The sequence below is a fragment of the Lissotriton vulgaris genome, chromosome 6, assembly GCF_964263255.1.
Source record: "Lissotriton vulgaris chromosome 6, aLisVul1.2, whole genome shotgun sequence".
NCBI classification, from domain to species: domain Eukaryota; kingdom Metazoa; phylum Chordata; class Amphibia; order Caudata; family Salamandridae; genus Lissotriton; species Lissotriton vulgaris.
The window spans coordinates 162,335,673-162,349,485 of NC_141694.1; the positions used below are offsets into that span (position 1 = coordinate 162,335,673).

The 13,813-nt window shown below is 42.1% G+C and overlaps 1 protein-coding gene across 1 annotated transcript in view; it reads left to right on the forward strand.

Annotated features, from left to right (window-relative positions):
- The window catches only part of PKHD1 (PKHD1 ciliary IPT domain containing fibrocystin/polyductin), a 2,083,594-nt gene that overhangs the window by 1,349,145 nt on the left and 720,636 nt on the right, over nucleotides 1-13,813 (forward strand). The window contains exons 38-40 of the mRNA XM_086926200.1: nucleotides 3,756-3,969; nucleotides 5,485-5,639; nucleotides 10,110-10,304. Coding sequence (XP_086782326.1) covers nucleotides 3,756-3,969; nucleotides 5,485-5,639; nucleotides 10,110-10,304 — 564 coding nt within the window. The remainder of the gene's footprint in view (nucleotides 1-3,755; nucleotides 3,970-5,484; nucleotides 5,640-10,109; nucleotides 10,305-13,813) is intronic.

The window sequence follows — 13,813 nt, forward strand, 5'->3', positions numbered from 1 at the left end:
CAGGGAAAATGAAATGGAGCCTTTTCCACTGTCAGGGCATGGAACCCACACTGGCACAGGTCCTGCCTTTTACCTACACTGCATCCTGCCTAGGCGTTAGCCAGGACGTCCTACAGGGGTGCCCCATGTGTCTGCAAATGGGAAAGTAAGGCCTGACAAGTGGTAGCACTTGTCAGGACAACATGCTAATTTAGCATAATGTGTGCAGGCCCTATACTGCACATAAACAGGCACTCCCCTCAATGCAGGCACCCTTGCACAAAAGGGTACCTGCGATGGCGCTAGGCAGCTAAATTTAGCACCAGCGCAGGGGGAAATGCAGGGTGCACCATATTCTCGTAAATGTGGTGCAGCCCTGTGTTTCTAAAGTGATGAAGCATGTTGTTAGCCTTCTTTGCTTAACGACACGCTGTGTCACTTTCCCTATAAATATGCCCCAGGCTTTTATATACAGACCGCAGGGTTGGGTCTGCAAAATAGGGCATAGCACATTCCGACCTGCTGCCTGCAGCAGTGTAGGGCAGCAGCTAATGCTCTCCTGCAGAAAAAAAGCATGCCTTTCACCCTCCTGCCCTCCAATTCAACACCCCCACCAGCAAACCTGCAAGCTCAGAGCCGATGGAAAACATCAGTTATTTTTGCCGAAATGGTGAACAAGTGCTCACAAGAGTGATCAGTAAATCTGAAGTGAGCAGTTATTCCCCATTTTGGGCTGAAAACCTAGTAATAGCCAGACTTTACAGATGGTATCTCCGCTTGATTTGATTTGGTTAATATTTGTAAAGCAGGACGAAACCCCAAAGGTGTCTTGGCGCTAGCATCTGTATTATAGAATCACTAAACAAAAAAAACAAACCAATTATCTCAAGAAATAGAAGAAGAAAGTTTTTAAATGCTTTCTAAAACTCATCAGATTACATTGGCATTTTACAGGCAGCAGCATTTGACTCCAAAGCAAAGCAGTAACTTGAACAAAACTCCGACCACCCCAGATGGTTTTGCCAATCTTAGGGGCCTGCATTGTCTTCACTGTAGCAGAACGCCAATATTGTCTAGGGGAGTACCACCGCATTTTTTCTTTCAGACAATCCAGACCTATTCCATGCAGGACCTTATGTGCCATACAGAGTGCTTTAAACGTGGAGTTCCCGAGCCCCTTAGAGGCAGACTTGTGTTTTCTGATGTTTTTCAAAAGATTGACTGCCGCAAAATGCAGACTCTGGAATTTCTTCAGCAGACCTTGTTGCATACCCAGATATATGGCATTGCAATAATCCGTAAGTGATAAAACTAACAAGACAACTACTGTTGTCTGAAGATCCATTGGGATGAATGGCTACACTTTTTTGTATCTTTAAAAGTGAGAAACAGGAGTAAATAAGCTGATTTGTATAGTTTGTAAATGGTAGATTGGAAACTACTCCTACAAATTTTACTTTGGTAACTGGAGGAGGTAATGGACCAAGCGTGGAAGGCCACCAAGATAAGATACTAATTGAAAAATCAGACCCAAAAAGGAGTACCTCTATCTTATTGGAGTTCAGGTTTAAGCACTGGCCTTTCATACAGTAAACAATCACTGTCATACAGTTCTTAAATCTAGTGCCTACCTTCTTTATATTTGTAAAAATGAAACAACTATTTGTGTGTCATCCACATAGGATATTGTATTAAAGCCAAAAGATCTGATCAAATCGGCCACCAGAGCCACATAAATGTTAAACAATGTGAGGATCAATGAGGACCCTTGCGGAACCCCACATAGCAAAGAGAAAGAATTGGAGGTAAATCCCCCGAAAGAGGCTGACTGAGTTCTATTGCTAAGGAAAGATACCAAGAGATTGAGGGCTACACCTTTAATCCCGATCTCGGTGTTTCAAGTCCCTATGGCTCACAGTGTCGAAGGCTGCAGATAGGTCCAAAAGTGCCACTGTAGCCTTTCCACCGCTATCCATGATAGCACGGATCTCCTCTGTTGCCACCACCAGTGCGGATTCGGTGCTGTGTGCTTTAATAAAGCAAGATTCTGTTCTATCTAAGATGTTATTCTGCTCCAGAAAGTCCAGGAGGACCAAGGTACAGTGTTTCTCCAAGATTTTTGCAGATACTAGAAGCCTAGAGATGGGGTGATAAGTCTTTTCTTCAGATGGATCTAATGTTTTCTTTTTGAGTGACTCTTTTTCCTCCTAAAGGAATGGTCCCGGCAGCATAATATTATTTAGTAATTCTGTAAGAGGGATACCAAAGAACTTGCCAATACATGAAAAAAATTCACTGGACAGAGGTCAGTAGGGGCCTCGAACATAGTCAGTTTTATCAACTTAGCTCCCTTCTCATTTGTAAGAGGTTGAAAATACATAGACTAAATGGTTGTTATTCAAAGCGGTGACTTCAGAAGATAAAGAATCAACCCCTTGTCCTGCCTTAAAATCCCTGTAAATCGTTTCTGCCATGTTCTTAAAATGTTTTGCTAGGGTGTTGCATAGATTTTGCGTAGGAACTGGTATGTTAGCGTTAAGGGGGCATGAAATCAACTGAACTGTTCTCAAGAGCTCCTTAGAGGAGTGGCTGGCTGCTTTAATTGTATTAGTGAAGAATTTCGGGGCATATGAGCAAGAACCTCGTTGAAATTATCGCCGTTTTAGCGGCAGGAAACTGCCGCTAAAATGGCGATAATTTCCAATAGAATCCCAGGTTTGATGTCCTGAACATCTGCGTTCATATACTAGGAGTACAGAGGGATTTATAGGACTAGGTCGCCCTCCACTCATGCAATCAAGAAACACAGTGACCTAGTCCACAAGGCAATCGTTTTTTGTATATCTGTGGGTATACGTGGATATGTCAAGAGATCATTCCAAACACACCTTTGAATTTAACAATAGGTGTCTGACTCCAGATGCTTGCCAAAATTTTTTTTTAAAAGTAGCCAATCTCTGATACATCTAACTTTAGACAACACAGGACAAACATTCAGAAGAGAGACGACATCTGAAAAAATGTGTGAGTAGCTAGAAGACACCTCACGGGCGCACCACCATTGGGGCCCCTGGTTGGTACTCACCAGGGTGGCCCTGTTCTCATCATTGGTATCAACTAGCTTAACGTAAACGTGACCGACTCCCAAAAGTAAAAGACAGTGAATGGTGCAGTGTACACAAACTTATATGTGACAAGGACTAACAACGTTCAACATGTAACAAAACAAATACTGGGCACACAGGAATAAGAACCTTTTTATTTGGGAGTCGGTCACGAGATTGGCTACTTTTAAAAAAAATTTTTGGCAAGCATCTGGAGTCAGACACCTATTGTTAAATTCAAAGGTGTGTTTGGAATGATCTCTTGACATATCCACGTATACCCACAGATATACAAAAAACGATTGCCTTGTGGACTAGGTCACTGTCCTGAACATCTAACCTGGGCTTCTCTTGGAATTCTATAACGCATATTAGCAAGCCCATTATCGCTGTTTTAGTGGCAGTTTCCTGCCGCTAAAACGGCGATAATTTTAACGAGGTTCTTGCTAATATGCCCCTTTGTTTTTTCAGCTTTTATCTCCGATTTATAGTCTTTCCGTCGCAAAGTCTCCCAATTTGTAATGAGAGACAATGTGCATAAAAATGTTGGCGAATCGCAGATATAGTAAGAGCAGCCATTTAATCCATGAAATTACTTTTATACAAAAGTGGATTTTTTATAATGAAAATGGTAGTGGATTGTGTATTACAATCCTTATGTATTGTTTGCAGGCTGGCAGCCGGAAACGCCATTCACACATCTGAAGTCGCCCGCCCCTGCAAACAGTAGCAGGATAGAGCTGGAGAAGAAGGTGGACTGGCGACCTGGGGATGCAATTGTCATCAGTGGACATGGACAGGATGTTGGAGATGATTCAAGGCTGGGCGAGGTTGTAACTATAGAAACTGTGACCAGTGCAGAAGTGGTTTTCAGGCCTCCCCTCAGGTACGTTGATGTACAATAATAGAATTACATCTCATCAAAATTGCTCTCTAAGCATAGTCTGGAAGTGTTTGTGTTCTGTGTTTTATATTACACTAAAGCAGGGACAGATTAATTTATAGTGCACTGAAATGTGTAGAGGCTTTATTTGCCCATGACTTTTAACTCTATTATTTGAGGGTGATATAGGATTCCAGTTCTAATTAGCGACAACAAAAAACCGAACCTAAAACTTATCAATCTCTTTTTGATCAAGTACATTTTTTTGCTGTGCAATTTAAAATGCACTCTTCCGACTTGTAATTTGATATGTGTATGCTGATATGCTCATGAGCATTTTGCTGGCTGTAATTGACAAAAAGCAATGTATTATTATCCTTCACACCAAATACTGTGAAAATAAGCATTGGCAAAGCCATGAGGTCTGACTATGTTATAGGTAGAAGTGCTTCCTTATTGTTTGACTAGTTTTTGTCTGTTTGGTTGTATGCGTGGAAGGGGGACCGTGGGCTTAGATAATTAGTGGGTGAGTGAATGCATGGATAGATGGTTGGATAAAAGTTGAGTGTGTTAATGGATGAGTCAGCACAAAGATGGATAACAACAGGTTTGCAGCATCACTTATAACCAGAATATGCATATATTAGCACTGGGATTGCGTGGAGCGGGAGGCAAAAAATTGAAATCGGAGTAAACGGAAAAGAGGAGTAGCTCTAGGTAGTGGCCAGGTGATCTGGTTTGTACCAAAGGTCTTTTCAGCAGCCTGTCAGTGACATCACATGAGATTTGACATTTGCCTTTTTGTATGTCGAAGGAGGTGATATTAAATGACTTTTATCCCAGTGGGGATACCGCAAGAGCTTACATCAGGTGATAATTGGACATTTTAAAAGTGGGTCTTGTAAACCCGTCATCTGTGATGAACATTTGCAAATGGGTTAAATGAGAATAGTTATCATGGTGAATCTTGCTGTGAGACAAGTGGTGGCAATAAGTCATAGGTACCTCTCTAATTAGAGCATCAGTTATTAATAAATACATGACCAATTGATTTACTCTGAAAACAATACTTACTGACACCAGAGCTGTGAAACACAGAGCAGTAACTGCCTATTTGTGTTTCCAAGCTCTACTCTCAGCAAAGCATGCATTAAATGGGAGATTTGTTTAAGATAATGCATGGCAAAAAGAAGTGCACAGACCTCCTGCTGCTCTGGCGCAGAAAACGGCATCATAATATGACCCCGGGGCAGGCAGTAATCCTCGTATTCGCGGGAATTCATGAGAATTTTTATTTGCACAGCTTTGACCATAATGCTAAATGCCATATCAACGTCTCCCCACCTACTGCTGTGAATTTTATTGATAAACTGCAATTTTCATACTTTTCACGCTCTTCATGGGATTTTGTTGATGTGCAGACTTTCACAGTAATTCAGTTTTTTGTCTGATCAATTTCCAATCCAAAAATGTCTCATAGTGCGCCATCTTTTTCTCTCCCCCTGATGTTCCTTCCAGGTACCAGCATGGCTTTGTAGAGCAGATGGTGAGTGGGCAGCACATTGTCCTCAAGCCTCTTGTGGCTCTGCTCACCAGAGACATTGTTTTGCGGGGAAACCTAACTAGAGAGCGGATATCCTATGTTCAGCAGTGTGCAGCAGTGGGAATCACAGGTAAGACACTTAACACTCAGGAAGTGGGTCTACTGATTGGAAAACAAATCAGGTTTAAACCCATATAAGTGCCATAATCCTTAAAAAATTGACCTTTCTTTCAATTGTATGTCAAGTTTTCTTGTGTTACAATTTACCAATCAATACTGGAGCTGACATTCACAAGTCTTGTTTTTTTAATTTTTATTCAGAGACTTGTATTTCTGTTGATCCCATATGTCACAGAATGCAGCGGTTAACCCTGGAGGAGAGGAGCTGCCCGAGCAAGGACCTGGCAGACATGAGAGACCCTGCCATGATTAGCAAATAGGGTTAACATGTGTACTTCTTCTAATTGTCCTGCGAGGCCAGTCTCAGAAGTTAGCTAACTTCACATGCTCCACAACCAGACGCGGTAGGTTCAGGTTATAGCGGTGGTGCGTCAAGAGATGACAGAATAGGTACAAAAAACCAAATAAATAAATAAAACCACTCACATTGCTGAGTCACCCCACCGCTCTTACCCAACTGTCCACCTCTGGCCACAACAGGTGCTTCTTTGTGATATGAAACTTAAATAAAATCACATTTGTTATCCTTCCAAACCATCTACGGCAAATGATAAAAATACACATCCCTTTTCTTCTTGAAATGTAATATTTATCACTTGGCAGCATTTTTTTTAGCGAATTGTCCTTTGTTCCACATTTAGAGACAAGGGGACATTTGTAGGGTTATGGACTCTCTAACATCTGCTCCCACTCCATTACAAATTAATGGTGCGATGCAACTGCTATTTTTATCGCTAGTTTAAAATTATTTGTTTTGAAGAGCTGAAAAGCATGTATCCTCACTGTCACCAAGTTTACGCTTTGAACAGCCCAGGATCCTGACAGTTGACGTTTGTCCCTGGCGTTGTGGATGAAAGGAAATAGGCCTATTCAGCTTGTGTTGCTTATGCCGAGTTTGCTAAAAGTCTTGAAAGCCAGCACCCAAAAATAGGAGTCAGCAACAAAATGATGCCAGTCACTGGCGCCATTATTTTCTATGGGTGGGTGTTTCACTGCCAGTGATTGGCCATGTGTGGTGCTTGACATACCCCAGGTCTCAGCTGGAGTACATATACTACAGCATTGCATCTTTTTTGACTGTAGTAAGTGCAATTTGTGAATAGAAACTGGCTTACTCTTTTGTGGGTGTGTGTCAGTCACTCCCTTCACCCCTCCTTAGCCCTACCTACAGCCCTCTCTTCTCCTCCTAATCCCCTCCATTCATCCTTTCTAACCACTCCTTCTTGCCGCTTCCACATTTACTACTAAGAAGTAAAAATACATGTTTGAGAATCTCCCCCTAGGAAAGTTAAGACAGATGGAGGTGAGGTGTAGGTTTACACTTGCAAGTTTGTGAATTGCATTTTGTAGTATGTAGTACTATTGTATTACTATTTTACATACTACTAAATGCAGTTTGTGAATCAGGCCCCAAAATGTGTTTTCTTCCTAGTGCTTTAATTGCTTATTTTAGGACTCAGTCCAGTGGATGTCTGAGTGTTGGTTGTGTACCGGGTAAATATTTTCTATTTTAAGTCCTTGACTTCATGAATTTATATGGAAGACTTTTTCACAACAAGTGGTTGGCCAAGTATGGTGCTGGGCTCCAGGTCTGACTACTATTGTTTTCGGTCCTTTTTAACTGTAATCACTTTACACACATAAATTTGGCTCCACCCCGTTCCAGGGAGGGAGACATGTAAGTTTACAGTTTGTGTAAATTTACACTCGGAAATGGTGAGTAGTGAAAAGTACTTTGATACAAAGTATAACACTAAATTCACACATTTACATTTACTTAGTTTAAATTTACCTTTGTGAATAGGCTCCTATGTCTTTTAGTACCTTGACACAACTTGGAGTTGGCTTATCATCTTTGAGATCCACACCTCTAGCTCTAGCCCTGGGCTCCTGGGCCGGACTGGCCATAGCGGGCACCGGGCAATCCTGCGGTGCGCCTCACGGGTGGGGGCCGATTTTGGGCACCAGGGGGCCGTTTTTGTTACAGGGCCGTTTTTGCAGCATAGCTGCAAAATCGGCCCTGTACCAAAATCGGCCGAAAACCGGCCCGACAAAGAGCTCGGCGGCACCTCCAACCCCCCGAGTGGGGATGGGGGGCCGGCCGAGCACTTTGCCATGGCCGGTTGTGGTTCCCTGTCCGGCCCTGCTGGGCTCTGGAAGTAGGGGTGTGGGTGGTGGGAGGGGTGTTGCAGAACCACCATGCTGAAGTTCAGAAAGTTAATGAGCAGTAAAGATGCCTCTAATATTGTCTTTATCTTGTCACATTTGCTGTGAGTTCAAAGACAAAGGTCAAATACCAGGCTGTTTTCTGACATAGCTGGTTGTTTCTTTAACATGGTGATTGGTGTTTACTGTTCATTCTCTGACTACAAAGTGAAAGGAGTTTGTAAAGTGAACTATGTGAGGATCTTGCTGGAGTACAGGGAGCATGAAAGGAGATGCTGCAGGATGTCAGTTTCGTTATAAAACACCACACCATTGTATAAATGGACTGTATACATATTTCAAAACATAGAAGCTCGAAAGCACAAATGAAGCACTTTTTTTCTGTAATTCTGAAGTGTGATTGTAGCCACAAAATAAACATTTTTAATAGGATCAAAACAAATCAAGACCCTTAGTGATGTGCAAATGATAATTATTCCCTGATACCTGACTTCATGCAGTGTGGTTTGTGAGCTCTATAGTTTTATCAGTAGAACTGACTGTATGTCTCAGCACATTTAGTGCCCATTTCAATAAAAAATGTGGTGTCTGCATCTGACGGTGAGCTACTACACCATGCTTTAGTAATAAATATCCAATAGTGTGCTCCTACATGCACACGGCTCCTTTGCTGTACTTGTTCTTTGTGTGGCGCTTGTATTTTACACAAACTCCATGCATTGGGTGAAGTAACATTGAGGGCAGCACCCACACTCTGAAAATTGTTCCAGCACCACTGCCTCTGGCAAATATCATTCCCATGGAGGGATTACTGTTGGACTTGCTGAACTTCTCTTAAACTGCCCCTATTATTTGGGTCTGCTTTCATCCTGCACACACTTTTATCCTCTACCCATCTGTTAATTTCCTTGAACCCCCTTTTTTATTGTTTTACACCTCTGACCACCTTGACTGCTTCCTGTAGTGAAGAACATTTGGTCCAATTTTCCTGGTTAGCTCTGAATAAATGTATCTAATCGTATCCAGAGCACACAGGCTTCAGAAATCAAATCACAGAACAAAAGTTGTGAGTAGGGACCCTGTTGTTTTCTTCTGTATATAGGCCCACATGCATCATTGTGTCATTTTGCATTTCTTAACCCCTTCCATGCTAATGACAAGGTCAGCTCGTCATGGGTGTTACCTGCGCTGCGCTCATGATGAGCTGACCTTGTCATGAACAATGGGAAAAAATGAGTGCCAGCGCCCAGCGGGAAAACCCTTAGCAGCCAAGGTGTTAATTTGTGAAAAATAAGGAATCGCAAATTAAGAAGTGCAAAATGCTATGCATCATTTTTTTCGGTATTTCTTTGTGATTCGGTAAAAATCGCAATTTTTACCGAATCCCAAAGAAATCCCGAATTCTTAAGTTAATTTTCGCAATTCCCATTGATTCCTATGGGCCAAAAGGCCCATAGGAGTCAATGCAAATTGCGAGTGGCACTTAGAAAATTTCATGGGTGCAGGGGGGGGTCCAAAGGACCCCCCCATGCACCCCTGAAATGTATTTTTCGCATCATGTTCCACACACACATGTCCTAAGGACATGTGTGTCCGTAACATGAATGTTGAAAAAAAAGCATTTTCAACATTTTAAACACTTTTTCCAAATTTACCGAGTGGTTCAACCACTCGGTAAATTTGGCACCCTATTTGCGAATTTTCACTTTTTAAAATAATGATGCATTGCTTTTAAGAAATCGCACATCTGCGACTTCTTAAAAGCACCCGCAATTTTAGAATTCGCAAACATGTTACGAATTCTAAAATTGCTTCATGCATCCCAAAAAGCACTTTTGCATTCGCAAATGGCCGATTTTAAGGAATCGCACCGTTTGCGAATGAAAAAGTGCTTGATGCATGTGGGCCATAGTTTCTAGAATGCAATCAGTGAGACAAATAGGCACTATTTTCTCATTCTCAAGCCAGCTAAGCTGAACTGTTGCGCTAAAGTGGAATTTTACTACTGCATTGCACTGTTGTAGCAATTGACTGAAAATGCATTTTTGATACACGAGTTCCTGATAGTGTGTTAATTGATCTCATTTGTTTTCACTGGCACGGCAAAATATATTGGATGTCTCAAAGTGAATGACCACTCAGTTGTATCAAGATGTAAAGGCTCTGGGAAATATTTAAACAAAAAACAAATACAATTCTACTGTTATGAAATGAGTAGTTTTAGCTGAGATTATTTGGCTTTTTTAATTTGTAGATGTTTCAAAATGCATTTATGGAAAGAGTGAAAGGAGGCTGGGGAGCCGAGACCTGGGGGCAGTTGTCATTGTGCAGACCTTCCAGGATGAAGCTAGTGTTGTCAGATTGGAGGGACTACAGCTGCAAGATGTCGGACAAGCCTTCAGACCGCCCCCGGCCGCTCTAACAATCGCTGGCAATGGTCACATGACTGGTGAGGTCCAATGTAATTCTGTCTATCTTAAATCACAACAAAAACATGATTGTTTCTGATCTTTTGTTAATATGTTTCTATAGAGTGTAACATTCTCTGGTATAGCCTGGCATCGGGCAACGCAGTACCTGGCGGGCTCGTCGCCAGCCTTCCACCCACCCTGCCACTCTGCCAACATACACTGAAATCTCATCACTACTAATAGGAGCTGGAGAAGATAGAAAATGCAGCATTTTCCATACAATGGTGTATTTGTTACAATGAACTGCCTTAATCAAATGTGCCAGAAAATAACTTCGGGGAATAAGTAGTCCGTTATGTGTGTGGGATCCGCCACGTGCCAAGCGCTAGCACATGTGACATCACTGTTTGCCTTTCATGTGTTTGACTTGATGACAAAGCCGCTTGCTAGTGTGGAGTAGACTAGCTCCATTGTGCTGGCTTGACCTCTGCCGCGACCTAGCACTGCTACAATAAGGCATGTGAGCATCCCATGCCTCTTAGCAGGGCGGTGTCACTGTTGGTTATGTCTAGAGCTGTTGTTCAGCTCCAGTGGGATTATGGGATCTGATTTTTTCATGTTGCAGCCCTAGTATTTAGGTCAGTATCTTTAAAACAAAATAAATCTCTCCCTCCCAATAACGTAGTTCAAGAAGCTGCCTCAATCTGCTCAGTTATTTTTGCCACTATACAACATGTTTAAGGTGTGAGTTTTGTTGTGGCCAACCAGTAATTGTCTTCCATTATCCATAACGTGTCCCTTCTAGGACGCCGTTACGTCAAAATCTTGCGCCTGCCTCACAGCAGGCGTAAGACTGATGCAGGCCCTTTCACATGGGGCTTGCCCAATGTGAAAGGACGCATTGCTGGAGTTGCGTCACTTTTGTGACACACTCCAACAATGCATCGCTTTTGCGCTTATAGATATGTCAGAAATACTGACGTATCTGTAACTCCTTGCGACATGATGCGTCATACATTAAATATGACGCATCAGGTATGTCGCAAGGAGTGCACACTGAGAAGTGACACATTGCTGCCCGTTTTGCCCAACACATCTGGAATCAATTGGCCATGTTCTTTTTATTTGCCCAGTCTATCGGAATGTGAGGCATAAATGGTTAAAGCCGATCTGTCAGTTGATGGGGATTACCTCAGGCACTGAAACCATAAGGATTTAAAAAACTGATGGGAATGATTTAAGCATAATCGCTATTTCCAAATTCTTACATGGCATGTGGATCATCCGTGCCTATAGTTTAAGTAACCAATGAATGTAAGTGACGTGATTGTATTAACTGGTTTTATCGATACCTGGTATATATATGGTGGCTGTGTTATGGACATTATTGTTTTTATAATGAATTTTATATTAACTTATTGTAATCTTGTAAGTCCGGAATATGTAACTTTGGATCATTTCCATGGGGATCTTGTACTTTGCAAGGATGAATTCTAAATGTTTTATGGTTATTATTTTAAATTGCAAATGTCTTTTATGATTATGTAATCGAATAAAGACTATTTTGACTTGCCACCTCGCTGCTTTCACACAGCGATGCGTATTTCTCATAAATGAGGCCCTTATGCTCCTAAACTCCTCTGGCATTTGACACATTGGAAGAATATAGGCACTATATGAGAATCCGCACTACTATTTTATGATCCAGTTCTCTCAGATCACAACTATCAGTTGAAAATGGACACCTTCTTTCAGAAGTACCTCTAGTTTTCATGAAGCAAGTCTAAAAAAGGTGCACTTTTCTCAGGTCACTTTAAACTACTGCACAGTCCCCAAGTGGCTTTAGGCCACAGTCACTGTTCTTGTGTTCTAATGAATGCCGATGAAAGCTGCATATGAAGATGAAAGACAATCTATAGAATTGCAATCCGGTCATATGCCAGCTCATTCATATATACCATTGCTTTTGGAACACATTATTACACCATACGTCCTACTTGCTTCCAGTGTCCAGATGCACTGCCTATTCACTGATCTAACTTTAAGACCTCTGAATTGCTAATGATGCATGCTACATGTAGTGTGGAGCCTCTGGTGGGTCCATGTGGATATCAGCAATCTTCCACTCTGCTTGTGCTGTATACCTAAACAAATCCCCCATGTCTCAAAGATCTCTGTGTTATAATAAATCTTCCCGCTGGTACGGGGCAGATAACTCAGCATATTTCTGCTCATGCATAGGCAGAGGAGTCTGAGATTAACCCATCAACCTGGAGAGGAACAGAATCCAAGCGGGTGCAGCTCCGATGATCATCAAGGAAGTTGGTAACTCATTGCCCAGCTACATAAATGTACTTGATCTTTCGTTCTAAAATAGGTCCAAATCTAGGATAGGCCTCACCAAGAAAGGAACTATGAGGAGAGAGTGGTGGTAGGGTAGTCAGTCATGATAAATTGCTGATATCAGCTGGTCTTTTGACATCCCTAGAGCAATCAGTACACTCCACCTAAAAAACGTGGGTCCCCAAGGTGTACCTTGAGCATTCTGTTCAAAGAGCTTGCCTTCTCGGGGGACTGTTAGTCACCACTGACACAAGTCCTGTGGCATTGAGGTTATATGGAGCTCTGGAGCCATTGCTTTTCTCTCAGTCCTTATGGAGAGAGAGAGGGGGGTAAAGGTGCTTGAAGTGCTCCCGTGTAAGAGTGAATACCCCCATCCCGCAAATGCTGCAAGTCCAGAAGCCCAAAAAGTGCCTCTGTTGGTCTGGGACATCCGGAAACTGTGGTGATGAAACTGTCACTGCACTCCATTTACCTGGAAGGTGACAGACTGCATGTTCTCCATTTGGTGTGTGTTGCCATATATGTTGCTATGTTGGCCTAGCTTCATTCATAGCAGTGTTTTAAAAACTAAAAGGCCTATCCAATTTCTTTATGCTTGCAAGGGGCACCTCGACTTTCCCAATTTCACAATAAGTAAAAAGGTCATCCACCCTCGGAGAGGTCCCTTAATGTCAGGGAACTATTTGGAGGGTTGCTTATTTTAGACAGGTGCAGTGCAGTTCACTTCACCACTGGAATCCCACCTGTCCATCTTCTTTGTCTGTTGTATGAATGCCAGCCTGTTAAACCTTTATATCTAAGGCCCCATATTCCTCACACTGCCATCTCTAGCATGCTTCGATTTGAAGCTGTCTTATCACCAGCAACCACTGACCTGCCTCTCTTACTTGATTCTTGCCATTTTAGAGGCCTCTTTTCTATAACATCATCAGTTCCCATGATTCCATTTAGGCCCCATGAACCTCCACCAATTGATATCTGCCCTATTTGTCTATTAGTATATGTCTGGACCCTACACACACCACCTCAATATATAATTGATCAGAACAAAAGCTTACTTCGAGTTTCCTCCCAGAACTTTGAATGACCATTCATGGCCAGTCATTACTTTGGACCTCCATAAGATACAGTTATGGTACCATGGCTTTCAGGCATTTTGTTGCTCATATGTCAATTTAATTGATCCTTGGCATAGCGAAAACAA